At 34.0% G+C, this 19,097-nt stretch overlaps 1 protein-coding gene across 1 annotated transcript in view; it reads right to left on the minus strand.

The window, feature by feature from the left end:
• Positions 1-19,097, minus strand: part of MMP16 (matrix metallopeptidase 16) — a 278,577-nt gene that overhangs the window by 140,819 nt on the left and 118,661 nt on the right. Inside the window, exons 2-3 of the mRNA XM_063079965.1 lie at positions 9,675-9,823; positions 160-282 (exon numbers count right to left, since the gene is read on the minus strand). Coding sequence (XP_062936035.1) covers positions 160-282; positions 9,675-9,823 — 272 coding nt within the window. The remainder of the gene's footprint in view (positions 1-159; positions 283-9,674; positions 9,824-19,097) is intronic.

Genomic DNA, 19,097 nt, shown 5'->3' on the forward strand with positions numbered 1-19,097 from the left:
GACAATGTATTCTCCTCTCAAATGCAGTTTTAAGTCCTTATGTTAACAACATCACTATATGCTAACATGTAGTCAATGCGCAGAAGACAGAAAAAATGTCAAGACAAATAGCACTGAAAAAATGAGAGAAAAAGGGAAATTCATCACTAGTTCCTATACCTGTAAGTGATGTGCTTGTGCTGCCACTTCTGTCCTGTTAATGCATATCGCTTTCGGCGAATATTAAATTTGGAGCTTCCTCTTGTCTGGTCAGGTACACCACATCGAGGCTTCTTCATCCAACTGTAAAAAGCAGTATTTTCCAGTTATTTACCAACAACCTTAATCATTAATTTCAGAAGGAAATCAATTAAGAGGTTACTCTGAGACAGTGATTATGAAAACAGCCAACAGGTAAGTAAAAACTCAATTTTCTTGCAATTTGAATCTAAGTAGATAGCACATTTTTTCTGAATGATCAAAAAATCACTAGTTTACTACTCAGATCCTTTATATAATTTTCCTCTCTCTGATTCATTTTGAGCTAACTGTAGACTAAAGTATTCTAAAGCTTCTAACCAGAATCTGGTGTTAACAATATATATAACCTTGGGCAAGTCATTAATCTCTAGTGTCATTCCTAAAATGAGATTAAGGTGTCTTCCACCTTTAACATTCAAGAATTATTTTAATCTATTATATAACTTTAAATCCAGGAGTCAGTAGGGAATATGCTACTCCCTTCTGGCTTACATAGCAGTGAATATCTGTTCTAATAACATTTGCATTTCTCTACTTTTTTCTTCTTTTCATTTGATCATGATTCCAATCTCTGAGAAGAAGCCATTTGCTTTGGATCTTTAATAATAACCAAACTCAATGCATGACATATTTTTTTTTTCTGAGTATAAGGTTTAGCATCACAAGAATAAGGTTTAACATATTTATATTAGAAAATGAAATGATGTTTCAATTTATTAATTTTAATTCTTATACAGATATAGTAGTCTAACACCTTTTCTAAAGAGTCTCATTTGAACATTGTCATGTTTTTTTTATCTATTCTTAAATCTTGTCTAAGGAGATGAATTTTCAGATTTTAAGCAGTTTTACTTTAGTGCCTTATATAATGGCTTTACTGTTCATTAGTCCCCTTAACTTAATAAGTACAAAGCTAATGCAGAATCTTTGTAGTGTAATATGATTCAGAAAATGGAAAAGAAAAAAGAATCAAGTGTTGCTGTATTTCACCAAACACTTAATTTCTATATATTTTAAATGGAAAAGAATTTAATATAGAGATGACACCCAGTAATGTAGACATTGCAGTTATCAGATATAATGAATTCCATTCTAGTTTAAATGCATTGTAGAGTTACTTCAGAAAATAACCCTTCTCCTTTATTAAAGTCTCCAAATCAAATGAGGTGTCATGTAAATACTAACTCTTAGGAGGCTAACCAGTCCTGTGGAATTGAACTCTGGAGCTGAGACTGGAGACCTCTTATTTTTAACTAACATTCCCAGCACATTACTAAACCCGCTTAATTTGAGAGATACTTCACTATACTTGGGCCAGGGGATCTACATACTCCCAGTACCCTGCACAATTCCTGGCACAGAAGGGATATTCAATGAGTATCCCTTATTTATTTAATTTTTTTTGGTCTTTTTGTGACCGGTAAGGGGATCGCAACCCTTGGCGTGGTTTCGCCCACACCGCGCTCAGCCAGTGAGCGCACCGGCCATTCCTATATAGGATCCGAACCCGCGGCGGGAGCGCCGCTGTGCTCCCAAGCGCTGCACTCTCCCGAGTGCACCACGGGGCCGGCCCGGCCCCCAATGAGTATCCTTGAAATAGATGGAAAGGAACACTTCACATTTTAATGAAAGATGATTATTTTTACTGCATATTTTAAGACCTAGATACATATTTTACTAACAAATATTAACCATTAGTAGTTTGCCTGTGATTATTTAAGTTGCTTTTACGTGTGGGTATTTCATTGATTATATTCTCAAAAAATTTATAATATTCATAAGGTAGGCACTTATCCTTATGTCACTCAAAGTACTGGGAGAATAAACATGTAATCATAAAACAAGAATACACTCACTTAATGTGGGATGTAGTTACACCTACATTGATCTAAGGAAAATATTTAAGTAAGTGCCCTGGGAAGAGAAATAATTTTGAAATGGATAGCTGGATAAAAATGGATAAAATAAAGTTAGCTATAATCAGGATAAAATGTATTTTCAATGACAGTATATTCTCTAAAATTAATATATATAAAATTAAAAGATGAAGGCAATAATTAAAAATTTTAAATTTATTAATATACACTTCCATTTTAAATCATGCATATTTTGGAGCCAGTAAAAGTTTTCTCAATGAAGTACGTGCATGTACCAAAGGACAGGGTTTTTAGGGATGAATGTTAGATTCCTGTGCTAAAAGATATGTCTGCTAATTTATGTATTACTTAGGCTTCTGCACACTTCATACAGTTTTTTTTTTTTCTTCTTGTGTTCCAACTATTTGTTCATTCAATTATTCATTTCATCATGATTCATTCATCCTATAATATTTTTGAGCTTTTACAACATGCTAAACGATATGAAAGAAAGTAGGGATAAAAAAGAAGGCAAGTGTCCCTTCCTTGCTGAGATCCCAGGTGATAGGTAAGACATGCACAATAAAAAGTTACACTGTAACGGGATAAGTGCTCTCACATCTCCATCTAGCTATCCTATCACCATCTCTAACGTTACATGTAGTTAAAAAGAAAATCATGATTTTGCTACCCTGGACTTGTACCAATTCATCTAATGCTTTATCACAGCCGAAAGCCTGTACACCTTCTAATGCCCATGCCTGCCATCCAGGTATCATCCTCCCCTACTTTCTGCTAACATTCAGTCTACCACAACGTAGTCTCTTCTGCCTTCAGAATGTCTCTTGTATCTGTCACTGCGTTCCTTCTCACTACTAATGATAACTCTTCCCAAAGCAAAGTTGTACTTTCTATATGCTCTGAGCGTGAAATGTCATTACAGAAAGAATCTGATTAATGCCTACTTAGCAAGCATGTTCCTGTCTCCCTACTTTCCAAGACCCACTCAGGTTCCTACAGAACCAAACCTCTTCCTACCTTTCCATGGAGTGACCTCTGTCTAGAATTCCTTTTCCTTCCTGTTCACCCTGAGAATCCTAATCATTCTTCAGTATTCAACTCACATAGATACAGTTCACCACCTCAGTGCAGCACTGATTGTACTGTGTATTCTGATTTGTATGTGTCTGCCTCTATCTTCCACTGACCTGTGAGTGAGGGCAGAGAGCCCAGCATGAGGTCAGCACCCTGGGAAGCCTCCAATAAGGAACAAGAAGCAAATGAACTAAGCCTGCATGTCTTCTTGCATGTACTGATAATCCCCACTATCCTATATGTTTTTTTAGGACTTCATAACTCTCTCTAGCTCTGTGCCTTGAACAAATGCTTATTGCATGGACAGTGTGTGGACACTTTTACAGAAAACTAAATCATGACATAGACAAGTGTAAGAAATAAACACAACAGGCGTAATCAACTAATGAAAAGCAAAGAACTCTTAATGAAGGTTGGTCAAGTTGAGAAAACCCTAGTATAACTTCTCCAATATTTGTACGCCAAAATCTTCTGGTACAGAGATGTTAAAAGGTGTTGTCTTATCAAAGTACGAAAAACACCAAAAATATGATCATGACCAAGGGACATCATGCGACTGAACATGACACATAGCATCTGGGATAAATTGGTTTCCAGGCTTTTATATGACTTCAAACACTTAAAGCATTATTTAACTTCATAAGTAGTCAGGTTCTTTCTTACACAACTTTTAAAGTTCTCAATGGACATAAAGAATGATCAACATTTAACAGGACTCATAAATGCATTAAATGTTGTCTAATACTAAATATAAAATTAGCTAGTTAGTGCTTTTATTCAGACAAAGTCTGGCAATTGGATTCATTTCTAGTTGACACAAGATCAATATGAATTTATTATGTACCAAAATATTAGTTACATTCAAATATCAATTTGGTAAATCCCATATATACCTGTACACAAAAGAAGCAGGAATTAATATATAGTTTGTTTATTACCAACTGGCAACTTGGCAAAATCTAGTTGGCACCTTTATTAACCTTTCCATAATGCATTAGTTTCCAGCAGTGCTTTTTTATGCAAGTGTCCAGTTTGTTGCTCAAATGTACTTATTTTTTCACTGTGTCAACACACAACTCACAGACATGTCCTTTTTCTTGACTGACTCATTTGTTTAGAATATTAAGTTGATATTCCAAAGTAAATAAAGACACAAGGATGGGGCACTGCTGGGTGGAGGGGATGGAAGGTGAACTACAAGAAAGGCATTTTGTCATTATCAAGGTGTAAATAACAGTGATTTTCGTAAATATAATACTGATTTTGAAAACTGATTTAATTTTTTGCAACCCAGATCATTTTTAAATTCGTTGATCAGATCATTAATGGCCTCACTTAAATTAATTCAACTTGAAAGGAAAACACCTAAACTCAGTGCTCTTGAGAGGAGTGTAAAAGTTGAGAAAAGGGATCTGGGGTTAGACTGTAGGGTCCCACCCCAGCTCCACTGACTCACTAGCCCTATGACATCAGCCAGGTTGTTGTTTCTTTTTATGCCTCAGTTTCCTCATCTATCAAATGGAGATGATAACATTACCTCCCGTATTGAGTTATTTTGAGGATTAAATTATTTAAAGAAAGCAAAAGACTTAGAATAGTGTCTAGCAGCTAGTAACTGCTATTATTATTAACTTATAATTATACTAATTATTATTTTACAAATATCAGGAATTAGTTGGTCTAGTGGTAGTAGGAGTAGAAGCAACAGCAGCATACAGATATCAACATGTTTCAGCTCACTTTGATTTTTATCTTAACAAGCAATATTTTAAGATATTCAAAACAGGGGTCTTCCCAGAAATACCAACAGCTATACTATCCTCTACTTTGTGTAAACAAGCTTCTAAACAAGTTTGCAGTATATGTATACTAGTTATACATACACAGCATATGAAAATGTACCCATTAGTTTCAGTAAAATACATTTTTAAAAAAACTATGTTGGGCACTCATGCCAAACTAGGGCCAACTACTGCACGACTCCAAAAAGTGTCTTCAAGTTGTAGTGCCTGAACATGGTGCTCCTTAGCGGTGCTACAGGAAGGCAGCTCTTTAATAGAACATGATGGGAATACTACCCCCTTGCAGTTGAAGTTGAACCACATAGTGGCTCTATACAAATACACCCACTATTACCAAGAAAAAGAAAAGGCTTCCCCAAAACATACTTTTGTGCCTTATCAGTTAGTATTCTAAGAACAATATTCATTAGCACAATATGTTAAACAGATTTGCAGCCTCCAGATTTCCCAAGTTTTAATTAAAGGTAAGAGTTATATTATCTATTATTTATAGTTATCCCCAAGAGATCCTTCTAGAAATTTTAAAATATGCTTATTTTAGCTACTTTAAAAATTCTTAGGTTTTATTCATATTCACAGAGTTAAGTCCAGTAGTCATGAGCAGATTTCTAGAAGCAAATTTAGGGCTCAAAACACTTATGGCTGACAGCTCACTCTGGTCCAGAGGTTCTTTTTACTGTCAACTCATTAGTTGCCTGCATGGACACGTGTGTTATTCACAAGGCTGAAATTGCAAAGTTAAAGTACTCAAACACCTGAGTGCAGAGAACTGTATTAAGCCACAATGATCTTCAATGCGAACAAAAGTTGAGTTAGTGTCTGCTCCAATTAATGCTTTCACCTTTCACCTTTCAGAATGGGAATATAAGGTTCCTGCTCATTTAACTATCAACCAGCCTTCTATAGCCACCAAAAGGAGGACTGATCTATCCTATAATGTTATAATGTTTGAGCACCGTTGGTATATTCAGATAAAAAAAAAATACTTTAATTACTGAAGAACATATATTTTATATACAAATTGAAAAAGATAGAGTATTAACTTCATTTAGATAAAATAATAAAAATCATGAAACACTGATAATTAAGACAAAAATGTTGGCATTCTTGATATATCTAAGTAAATATTTCAATTATCAAATTAGAAGTGCAAATACCACTATAGTTTTACAATTTTTTAAAAAAATTGCTCCCTATTCAGCCTTAAATTAATTTCAATTAAGTTAAATAACTGGGCATTGTTTGAATAAATTAAGCAGAATTACTTAGATCATCCAATATATTAAAAGATAATATATACACACATATATACATATATTGATGGAAATCAAAAAGAAAGATTTACCATTTTAAGAATATATTGTCAAGCATGCTTCAGTGTATACCATTGTACATATAAATGATAAACTAAAATGAAAACATTACTATTAACATTATAAAGGCATATCAGATTTATCTTCATTATTGCCTTGCTACTTCTTCTCTCCTTGCTAAATATAACCTTTTTATGCATAATATAGATTGCTCCATTCATTAAGGAATTTAAGTGAGCTTACTTACAAAAATTAGCTAACCAACCTATAATTTAAAAGTCATTGCAACAAGAGATAAAGGACTCATATCGTTGGGGGAATAAGTATTTATTATTATCTGTCTAATACCATTGCTAACTAATATAAAAGCAATATAATTTGCCATTTAAGGTAATACCTAAATTTGTTGCTTGAAAATGGTTAATTTCTTCAACATAATGTAGGGATTACCACGATAGTCAACACTACTTTTAATTACCCAAGAATTACAGACTGAATATACCACATGTCTGCCTGCCAAAGGAGGTTATAATTATTTAATTTAAAAACAATGGATCTTGATAAGTCTAAAATTAGACATAAGTTTATAGAATCTGAAAACGGATGATATAATTTTAATGCTGAGCAGCAATTTGGGTCAATGACTATAGTCCATATTTCATGTAATGAGGCTCAGATAAAAAGCCATACCTTATAATTTGACTATGTAAAATAACAGAGTGTGGTTTCAGCATGGATTGTTACCACATATTCATTTGAGATCACAAAAGCACAGACAATTGCTTTAATAGCATGATTATGAGGGTTATACTTCCAAAAATAGAACTCTATTTGAGCTGAGTACCCTGAGCAATAACACCTCAAGAGTAGAGATGACATCACTAGAAAAGACAGGCAGGAGGCAAATGACGCCACTGGGTTTCTAGTTCCAGTGACAATGAGGGTGAAGTCTCCAAGTAGACATTGGAGCAGAGAAATCCTGGCAGGCTAGCAAGGGAAGAAGGGGAGGGTTTTAACAAGGCTTTAGTGGTTTCACTTAGAATTAGAACAAGGCTTTGTTTAACAAAAACAAACAAAACACCCACCAAAAACAAAAAATAAAAATAAAAAAGCAAAAAACAAGCAAACAAACAAAAAGCCCTTTGGTTTTAAATGATGGACGTTGCCTGTATATTGATCCTTCTCTATAATGCCATTTCACAGAAACGCTACTTAACTCCTCCACATAGACACCATCATTTCTCCCGATCTAGAATCTGAGCCACCCTGTGCCCCCCAAAAGACCTGTGTCCTTCTCTACACCTCTGCATTTTTTATATCCTCCTGCCAGAGAACACAAACTTTTCAGACCCCTTTCTACATGACAGGCCAAAATAGATCCTGCACACATTTCTCTTCCAACGTCTCCTGACAAAGACCTTTTCCCAGATGCTTTAGGAAATCAAACCTAGCCATCCTGAGTCCTTCCAGTGACCGACAGGAGCTCTAAAACTGCGGGAACTACAGATGCCACCTTCTTTAAGACTATACTTTCTTAATTGTAATATCTACTAGTAAGTATTAAGTACTTCTTTCTATTCTGGCACTCTTCAAGTTAGACATTCAAACAATTTAAGGTAACATATTTCCCAAGTCATCAATTTATTTGTATTTTTAAGAATTGTGTCATATTTTCCAAGAAAGTGAATTAGAAGCTAATTGCTCTCCATTCATGGAACAAGAAAGCTGTCCATGGCACATTGTAAAATGTTGGAATGAAGAGTATAATTTAAATGGAATTCTGTAATATACACAGCAACAAAATGCAGGAACTACTGAAGATCTTGGCTTATTAACTTAAAACTATATTTATTTAGGACAAGGGATATATTGTGAATTAAAATGAAAATTTGATATTACACCATTAAGAGATAATTGAAATGATTAGAGGGCAGCAGATTCAAAATGTCCAAATTCTATCCCCAATATTGATAACAAGCTTCTATTGTTGCAGAAGTCATTATATTTATTCTTGAATCCATTTTCCAGTATATAGATCAAAGTTAATATTTATGCATCTCTTAAAAGTGCTAGGGGAGGTAATGTATTTATTTTAAACTGATTTAAAGTTTTATCTTAAAGCCTTCAATATGTGCTTTCCTCTCTCAATGAAATAGAAATACTATGACATCATTCTGTAAGCATTAGAAGGCAAATATAATTTCAAAATTATACAGTAAATGAGTTTGATATGTGAGAATTAAGTATGTCTGAGTGCAGGCATTGAAGATTAAAAAAAAAATGTTTTTTCTTGAGGTACACAGCAGTGAAAGTTCCCTAGACTAAATGTCAAATGACCTGGGTTTTGTAGCTACTCTTGACTTCACTTAACCTTTGACATTCACTTCCTTTATTGAGAAAGTAGAGAGAAAAGTTGTTGTGGAGGCTTGATATATGATTACCAAACTAAATAATGGAAATAGATTCACTTTGTATCAAAAACTCTAAAAACACAAATGATTTTTCTCTTCACGGAAAGAATTAATCACTTCCTCCTTTACTGTCCAAAAACAATAATGCTGCTTCACAAAAACACAGAAATTACTGTGTGCCTGTGACAAAAATAGTTTGTGACTATGTCTAGCTATGCAGACAACCAAGCTGCTTTGAAGCACAGATTGTGTCTTCTGAATCTGTATATGCCTCTTTTTGCAGATAAAGTCTCCAGGAAAGAGTTACTGGTTGAATAAATAAAAGAAGGTATGATTGATGAATCAGTCAATAATAAACATTATTAAAGATAAGAACAAGCCCTTTATTAATAAGAAATTGAAAGTAGAGACTTTCTAGTGCAAATCCTTTCTTGATTTAATGAACTTAGAGAATTGTCATCAGTGGGAAGTTGGGAAAGTGCTAACAACCAGTTACTGCCTCTCCCACCCAAAATAAGAGCCCTGATTTGTATCACTTCCCAATTTCCATGGTGTAAATATTTCCATTATGGTCATTTTCAAGCAGCTAATGTGATACTAATTAACAGAGATTTGGGAAGAGATGTGCACAACATAGTGTTGCCAGCCAACAAACCAGCCTATCACTCAATGTTACTCTTCTTGTAGTGCTTCAATTGTACACCCAGTTTAACTCTTTTTCCTATTTTCTTTCCTGTTTTGAAGATGTGTTGCTAAAATCAGGACAGTAAACTTCACTTTGGGCCTTAAATGTCTTATAAAATTATACAGGAATGAAACTAAAACAGGTTAAATTCCAAAGAAAAGTTAATAAGACAAATGATTCCATGTGCTTGGTGGAGTTCATGTAAGGTTTTTCAGACTACTTAGTTTGGCTCCAGGACCAAAAAGGAAAGGAGTATGGGTGCCATTACTTACTCAATTGTGTTTCTGTCCACTTTTCCTGTCATGTTAATGCCATAGAACTGCTGCATGGCAGCTAGGGCAGACTGCATGGTCTCTGCAGAGCGCAGCACTGACATTCTGGGGTCAGTCGGTGGAAGGTAGCCGTACTTTTGTAACCAAACCTGCAATAACAAGTACAGTTCCTTTTAGATCAACTTTACAATTTATCAATAATTTTCTGGTAATTAATTTGTTCTATTTTGGATTTTTAAGCTTTATTTCCTCGACAATGATATACATTACTTAAGTGTTTGATCTCTTTGTAACATACAAATGTATTATGTAGTTTAGAGTTATTTTAATATAATTTCAGTGGCAAATATGGATCTTTCTAACATACCTACAAATGCTAATTGAAAAAAATAATCATTTGTTGCAAGTTTACTGTGTATAAAGTATTACAGTAAATACTGGATAAAAATACAAATAGGACAGTCCCTGCTCTCCAGGACCTCAACCTCTCAAAATGAATGATGTACGTTTTCAACAATATGACTCCATCGAGATATCTATGCTGGAAAGGGCAATTAAAGTGCACATGCCACATCTAGAAAGCCATTTTCCTGAATAACTGACCAGTGACCATAGCTGTGATGAGTAGTGTCTTCACAGATAAACCATGTTATTGTGTCATGACATTTTGGGTATAAATTACATGCAACTAATCTATTTAATTGTAGCTAGGTATCTCCAAGGGTTGGTAAGTTTTTCAAGTCAAGAATATTCTTTCTTCATTTGTTTAAAGGGAATCACTGTAATCCGAATCGTGTAAGAAACCAACTTTTCACATACAGATGAAATTCGACTATCTTATTAAGTATTTTAGCACTCCCTTGAAAGATTTTTATCCCCTCAATCCCCCCCGCTGCCCCTATCCAGGTGAAGCCAGATCTGAGAGGACAGTGAGAGAAAGAAGATAGAGCTGAGCTCACATCATAATTATGATTGGAGCAATAATTCAGTCATCTAAGGTTAGATCTTAAAAGTAATATAAAACTTGGGACATGTGAAGAAAAAAAAAAAATTCTCTCTACCAGGGAGGGAGCAGATGCTTTCTAGTTTTACAACCTCATCCATTCATTTTAAATGCACAATCATATGTTCAGCTGATATCTTGTCCTGCTGTCCTTTACCTCAATCTTCTCTAGGGATCTAAGATTTCTTGAAGTGCAGTGTACCACCTGCCAAATTGAAAAGTGCCAAGTAATTCTGCCCCTGGCATAGAACAGAAGCTGTGCTAGTTGGTGGAAGTTACTCACCAATGTGTGCTTCCCTCCCTGCCTGGGTCTATTAATCACATAAATGATATGAAATTACAGTTTTTCCCTGAAAACTGATATTCTTTCTTTATAAACTTACAACACAGCAAAGTTATTTTCCTAGTGAAAATAAAAGAAATACAAAGGATAAATTTCACTAAAAGAAACCAATGTTAAATATATTAAAATCTAAAAATGTGAAACATAAAGTGGAATCTTTTGTGGTATTTCCAATAATTGATGTCCCTGCAAAGTGTAGTACCACATGCACAATCCCTTGAAAATAAAATAAAATATTTATTCTAAAACTATTTATGGGATGAGCAATGCATCACTGTCAGGAAGGTTTATTGTGAAACTCGATCTAGTAAACTCATCTACCATATAGCACAAGCATGCCAAGACACTCTTCTCATCTAATTTGTAATGAACAGGCTGCCAGGGAAAACAAATATATGCAGTTACTCAGAGATGCAATGTGAAAGAGATTCCATTTTTTTTTCTGAATGAAGGAGGCAGGCAATAATATTATTCATTATAAAAATTCTACACCTGCTGTCATGAAATATGTCAAAAATTAGAAGATTGGATCTAGATTTTTAATAATATACATGTGTCATTATTCTTAACTGAACAGTTTTTTTGTAACACTTTGTTTGCATTCATTTCTTACTTAATGGAGAGCTGACTTGTTGCTAGGTTACTCATGGGTGTTAAGCTACTGACAATTACATTTAAAAGGACAACAAAGAGAAAACCATCAATAATAAACCCTATGATTTATATACAAATAGGAGGACTATGAAAATATATAAATGTTAAGTGTATGATGAAAAATAGCATATTCTAGAAAATACATATTTGATTTATGCCTTAGTCTTTCAAACAAATGATTTCAAATAATATAAAAAGTGAACTGTGGTTTTCTTCAACTTTTCTTTTATGTTATGTTGTTTATTATGACAAGCTGTTTTTCCAAATAATTGAGAAGTGGGAATTTTTTTTTAATTGTAAAATGTCAGGAAAGCTATGAGATCTGTGATTTTATAATTAAAGTTTGTTTCCTGGCTGACAAATCATGTCATTGAAACAAACTTTAATACTAATTTACAAACTTACAGTATCCTATTTGATAAAAAAGTTAAATCTACAAAGTAATATTTGAAGGTACTCCTTACACCTTACTCCTAATCTACAATCTTACGTTAATGATTTGGTATGTAGTCTTTGTATCTTTTTCAGTGTTCACAAAAATGCATTTTGAGATATGTATGGGGGTGTGTATGGGTGTGTGTACACATATATGCATATATATCATATTTATCACAGATCATACCATAGACATCCTTCCTTATATGTTTTTTTTGAAATATATCCCTGTTTACAACATTGTTCTAAAATATTACCTCTTCTGTATGATTGGAAATACTAAATTTATCTCCTGAAATTTTTTGTGTCTTGATATCTCTTTAATGTTTTCACATGCACATTATGAATTGTTAAGGAATAATTTCCTCATGCGTGCATTTGGAAGAAATGATATTTAATTTGTAGGGTCTATGTGAGGATTAATATATAAAGCCGCCAGCATAATTCTTGCTTGGTAAATCATATTATTAATATATAACATATTACTATTATAATTATTATATTATTGCCCTATGTTCTCAAAATTGCTCCTGCTCAAGTTAAGATTTGTCCTTGGAATACAAGTGAGGTTTACATAGTCATAGTTGTGAAAAAAGACAAACAACACAGGGTAAAGAATCTCATACTGCTTGAAAATACCCCGAATCTCAAAACAAACAAAGAAAGTGTGAAAAATCTGGCAATTTGGTTTTTGTTTTGTTTCCTTTGTTTTGTTTTATTGTGCTCACTGATTGACAAGTGCAAATGAGAGTAATGAAAAAAATATCAAAGGACAAAAACTTTTCTTCAAGGCAAAATTTAACTCATTTTTCTATCTGGGACTCAGCTCATTTCGTTATCACTAGAACAACCAACCACAGAACTTCAAAAGGAGCAACAAAAACTAAACTTGTATAATATTCCCTGTGTTACTAACTCATTCAAAGCTAACTCTTGCTACTTTTAGACAAAACCAATTTCCTGCACTTACAGATTATTCATTGGAGAAACAACCAGAAGACTGCTGTTGTCTGCAGAGCATGAAGACATATCACACAATAAAAGATAAACACTTAAATATTAAATGCTGTGTCAGTGGAGATTGCCTTTAATATAGGATAGTATAAATAGAGAGTAGCAGACACAGAAAATTTAACAAAACCCATAAGAGAAAACTGTCTTTGTCACTAATATTACATGTACCCATACTGTGAAAACCTCCATTAACTGACTCAAGTTATTCACACATATATTAAGCAGTACCTTGAAAGATGCTTATCAAAAAAAAAAAAAAAAAAAAAAAAAAAGAGGAGACATTAGTAGTTCTCATGACTAATAGCAAAACAAAGTAGTGACTATTTAGAATACATATTCTTATTTATTTCTTCAAGTCAGTACTTGAGGCTAACAAGTTTATCATTGCCTTAATATAAAGCTAGATATTCATTTGCTCAGATGAATCATAAATGCAAGAATAATTTTAAAACTCCCCTACGGACAGGACATAACATATAGAGAAGGCAACTTGAAACGGTGACCCTGAAATAACTGCAAGGTGCTCAGGCATCTTTCAAAAACAAACAAAAAAAATTATATATATATATATATAAATATATAAGTGAATAAGTGATTAAACTACTGAACTTACTAGGGCTGGAAGGGATGTCTTTTAGAAAATATGGAACTCACTGAAGTGGAATGTAAGGAAGGATATGTTTGAAATTTTACTTAACCTGAAAAACCACTTTGCCAGTCCACAATGAGTATTTGTGACTGAGCCAGTTATTTCAGGTTATTTCAAGTATAGCTCTAGCTAAGAAGTAATACGGCAAATGCAATTTCCTTGTACCCAGTGATCATAAGATCTAAAGTATAATACTCAGTATAAAACAAAAGGATAAAAGTGATAAATACGTTTCATAGCATTTATTTAGTTACAATCACTTCCATTTACATGATTATATAAACATTTTTAATATTTTAGGAAATAATTTTTAAAAGTATTGATTCCATATCCAATTTTAACATACTAATAAAAATATTTAAATCTATAACAGTTAACATATACACTGATATAATCAACTGATTTTCTCATATGAAATACAACTGAAAAAACGCATTTTTCATAGGTAAGTTCTCAATGTTATAAAAAGATAATTTCCATTTTTCAGTGTGAGACTTCTGAACACATTATTAAAATCTGTTATAAACTAAAATTAACAAATAAAAAGTGATTGTCCCCCCCCCCCCATTCTGTGGTATCATCAGCAAAGTCAGCAAAAGCTTAAGGCCTTTTTTTTCCTGAAATACCATATATTCACTGGTTATAAAGAATGGTAGGATGTAGGGCCTATGTTTTCTAATCTGAAAAGTTGTTATAAATATGAATTATAACTACCTATTAACCAAAAAATTAAATTGATGTGGCAGTAGTCATTCAGAATTGGCCAAAATGAAAATTCATAAGATAAGTTAATGAGGCAGAAATTAGCCTTTCTCTTCACTCAAAAACCTAAATGGGCTCTAAATCACCATTCCATCCCCACCCTGAATGATGAAATTGCACATATAGAATTCAATTCCCTTAGAATTTTACTGTCTGTTAAATAGCCTTCTTAAAATGGAAATGAAACAGTGGAAGGATCAAAAGCTACTCTACTAAACATCTTATCAATCAAGAGGCAACTGTCATTTGGACAAGGAGACAGGAAAACAGCTGGGTTATGAGTAAAAGTTGTGATGACCATCATGACCACGTTTTTCACCTTACCATTAAACTCTCTCATTTATGTTAGAAACTAAAAACGTAGGGTGTAAAGAATGGGAGAGTTTCTTCCATTCTGCATAAAAAAATGAATTGCACCTCGTCATTAGTAAGTATGGGAGCAAAACCCCTCAAGTAGTAATGGCTGAGCTCCAGTGATAAAAAAAAACAAAACAGCAGCACCTTTAACTGGAATCTCATTAGGTGCTAATCATTGTGCTGGAAAGTGACAGAGGACTATGACATACTGTCTCCTTCTGTCTTTGCTGTTTTTTCTAAGTATGTTTACAATTTTAAAGATGGATATATAGTGTGCACACATGCACACATACAAATGGTGATAAACAAGGTGAAAAAATTTAAAAGAGCGAAGCACAACCAATAATAAACAATAGCAAAGCATGTACTCATACACGATACCACAATCCCCAAGTTTTTTAAGTAGACAGAAATAAATACCAAAAAACTACTCACAATAATCACTGACATGATACTACTTTACATCACAATTACCTCACAAATCCAAAACAAACCTCTCAAATCTGTCTTTTTACATTAGCCAAGTGAGGAGAAGGGCTGAACAATGCACCATGTGAATTTTCTAAATGGCATGTAAAAGGCATGGACTCAATTCACCTTTATTTTCTGGGAGCAGATACCGTCTCATCGAGACCAAAAAATGACAAAGAAATTAATCTCAATTAGGAACTGCAAAGTGCAGGTGAAAAATGTCCCATTGACATGTAGGTACACAATACCAAAATGTTTTATATAATGCACATATCCACAGATGCATGCATGAGCACACCTGTACATGAAAACTAAAATAAGAGGAAATAAACTTTACTTTTACATAATATTGCAGATTTACCCTGATGTCCTCATTCAGATCAGACTTCATACATTTATTTGTCACCTATATACCACCAGGTCCCCTGAGGGAGGAGATGGAGTTCTACAGTGTGGAAAGGTTGACATTGTCACCATCAATCCTTAGTTCTTCCACCACAATCCAACATAGTTATTTTTCTTTCAGGTTAATTTATGGATTATATCATTTTAAAGAGTAGAAATTTTATAATAATTTAAAATATGACAGGGAGTTACCAAGAAAATATTTGTACCATATAGATGTTTGCATGAATTCGTCATCTCATGGCAAATTACTCAAAAGAGTTGTCAAACTTAATGAGTTATGTGCTTTCTTTTACAAAAAGACAAAAGTGCTGTCCTTTTCTGTGAAGACAAGTATCTACAAATAGTATGTGACTCAATAGCTATCTTGGAATATGAACAATAAAAAACTGTCCCATCAAGATAAAGTGATGTTTTAGCAATGTAGGAGAAAGGAATTTCTTTTGAAAGGAAAATATACTACTATGTAGAGTATTTTAAAAATGGATGTTTGGGAATGTTTCCATCATCACATGACATGCTCAAAAAGATATAAATGCATGACCTATTCAAACTCTCACATAATTCCCTACTTCAAAATCCTAGCAACTGAGTTTTCCAGCTGTAAAATAACCTGCCAAATGAATAGTTTCAGTGGGTTTTAGCCCATTTGTTAAAAATATAAAAATGCAACACCTGATTAGTTTTTAGGAACAACTGATAGACATCAGGGAAGATGGTAATTTACCAGCTGAATTGTTCCAAAAACCTATGCATAATTGATGGACAGGATTATAAAACGAGGCTCATGATTTGCTGGGGGTTTTTTTATTGTTGTTTTTTTGTGGCAGTGGCCAGTATGGGATCCAAACCCTGACATTGGTATTATAAGGCCATGCTCTAACTAACTGAGTAACCAGACAGCCTGAGGCTCATGATTTGTAACGAGCTAATGATGCAACTTTTCCAGTAGCATTTATGGATCCTTGTAAGATTTGTTTTTCTGGCCATGGCAATTTTAAAAATAAAGATTACAAATAAGCTGATCTTGAAATTGCTATATTTCAAAACTGTTAAATCAACATTTTAAAGAAGAATGAAGCACAGTCACAGAACTCTTAAAAAAAGATGATTAACGATATTTTTAACATGAGCAGAACAAAGTAAATATAATTGATAAGTAAAACAAAAATTACTTTAAAAGTTGTCATCTTTAGCTCCTCTTAATATTTCTATTTTGAATGTTTTATAATATACATGGTTCATGAATATAATTATAAATAAGACGTGCATGTTAAAAAAATTGATTGATGGAGATGTAAAATCAAAAGTATAGTGATCACATACCCGTCAGAAAGAAACTACCCGAATTTTAAAAATGAAGCTACTTCCTTAAATTCTTTCCCATGTGCCATACTTACTCTCTGGAAAGGATGAGAAGACAATTTATCAGTATTATCTATATACTACATTCTGTTCTGACATGACAATGCCCAAGCTACTGAAGCTACTGATGTCCTGCAGAAACAATTTCTTAGAATGACTTCCAAGCCATTCATGATTTTGTCTGAAACCATTCCCTTGTTACTTTGCTCCATAAAATCTATTCTTTGGTCCACTGAAATTCCAATCACACCCCCAACAGGTCTTGATAAGAGCATCAACTGCTACTACACCTTCACTGCTCACTATTTACCAGGCAATTTACAAGCATTATCTTTAATCCTTACAATAAATCTTCAAGTTAAGCAGTATAATCTTTGTTTCATAAGTAACAGAATAAAACTCCAGAAAGATTAAGTAACTTGCCCAAGGACACACCAATAGTAAGAAGGGAAATCAGTATTCAGATAGTGATCTGGCTGACACCCAAGCTTGGCTCTGTCTGTTATTCTAGATTGCCTCTGAGAGACAGAAGAGACCCAGCTGCCCCGTCTCTATGCTAGGAAATCCTAGGAGACCCTACGCACATTTGAAAACGAGAAGACAGACCATCTGAAAACATACCTATAATAACTGAGAATGTTCAGTTTTTATGCAAAAAAAAAAAAACCCATTTGACATCACAGCTGGTCACTTAGCTGCGGTTGCATATGCTCTGTGTGTAACACTAACTCCTACTTCCAAGGGCTTCTCTAACTGCCAGTGCAAAACAGCGTTGCATAGTCCAATTTACCCAGCCCAATTAATATTCTTATTTCTATACTAGAATATTTCACTTATGGCCAATTCAGTTTTACAATTTGAAAAACTACTGAAACTCTCTTTGCCAGAGACATCCTTTCTTCTTCTCACTATATTAATTCTTCCACGGCACTTTCTTTCTGCAGCCTCGATGTTGCTGGTTAATTGTATTTACACTCACCTTTGTTATCGCTTCTAAAATTAATCCCTTAAATACCATCTATATGCCAATGACATACCAAATTAACTCTAACTCTGACCTCACCCAAAGGTCCAGATGCTGTCATCACTGCTGTTTAAACTGCAAATATAGGAGTCATCCTTAATTTCCCTTTTTCCCTCACCGTCCATATCAAATACATCATCATGTTTTAGTTAATTTTAACTTGAGTGGAAACTTAGTTCTGCTGCCACCCTTACGTCCAGGGCACCCTCACTTCTCATCAGAAACTGCAAGATTCTCCAGCTGGCTTCTGGGCTTTCATCTTGCTTCCACTCTCTCTCTTTGCCCAACTAGTGTGAGTTGGCAATTTTTATTGTGGTAAAATATACATAGCCTATAATTTACCATTTTAACAATTTTCAAGTGTATGATTCAGTGGCATCACGCACATTCACACTGTTGTGCAATCATCACCAACATTCATCTGCAGAACTGTTTCATCAACTCCAGCTGAAACCCCATCTTCGTTAAATAATAAATCCCCACTAACCATTCTTTCTGTCTCTATGAATATCTCGGGTAAGTGGAATCATACAACATTTGTCCTTTTGTGTCTGACTTATTTCATTTAGGATAATGTTTTCAAAGTTCATCCCCATTGCAGCCTGTAACATGTACTAAATAATATCCCATTGTACGTATAAACCATGTATACTGATCCAGCAATAATTGTTATGGATTAAATTTTGTGTCTCCCCCCAACATCCATATGTTGAAATCCTAACGCCTAATGTAATGGCATTAGGAAGTGGGGCCTTTGGTAAGTACTTAGGTCATGAGAGCGAAGTCCTCATGAATGGGATTAATGCCTGTATAAAAGAGATCCCAGAGAGCTCTCTGGAACCCTTTCCGCAGTCTGAAACCTAGAAGAGAGTCCTCACCAGAACTCCACCATTCTGGCACCTGACTTCAGACTTCCAGCCTCCAGAACTATGAGAAATAAA

This window comes from Cynocephalus volans, chromosome 15, assembly GCF_027409185.1.
Source record: "Cynocephalus volans isolate mCynVol1 chromosome 15, mCynVol1.pri, whole genome shotgun sequence".
NCBI classification, from domain to species: domain Eukaryota; kingdom Metazoa; phylum Chordata; class Mammalia; order Dermoptera; family Cynocephalidae; genus Cynocephalus; species Cynocephalus volans.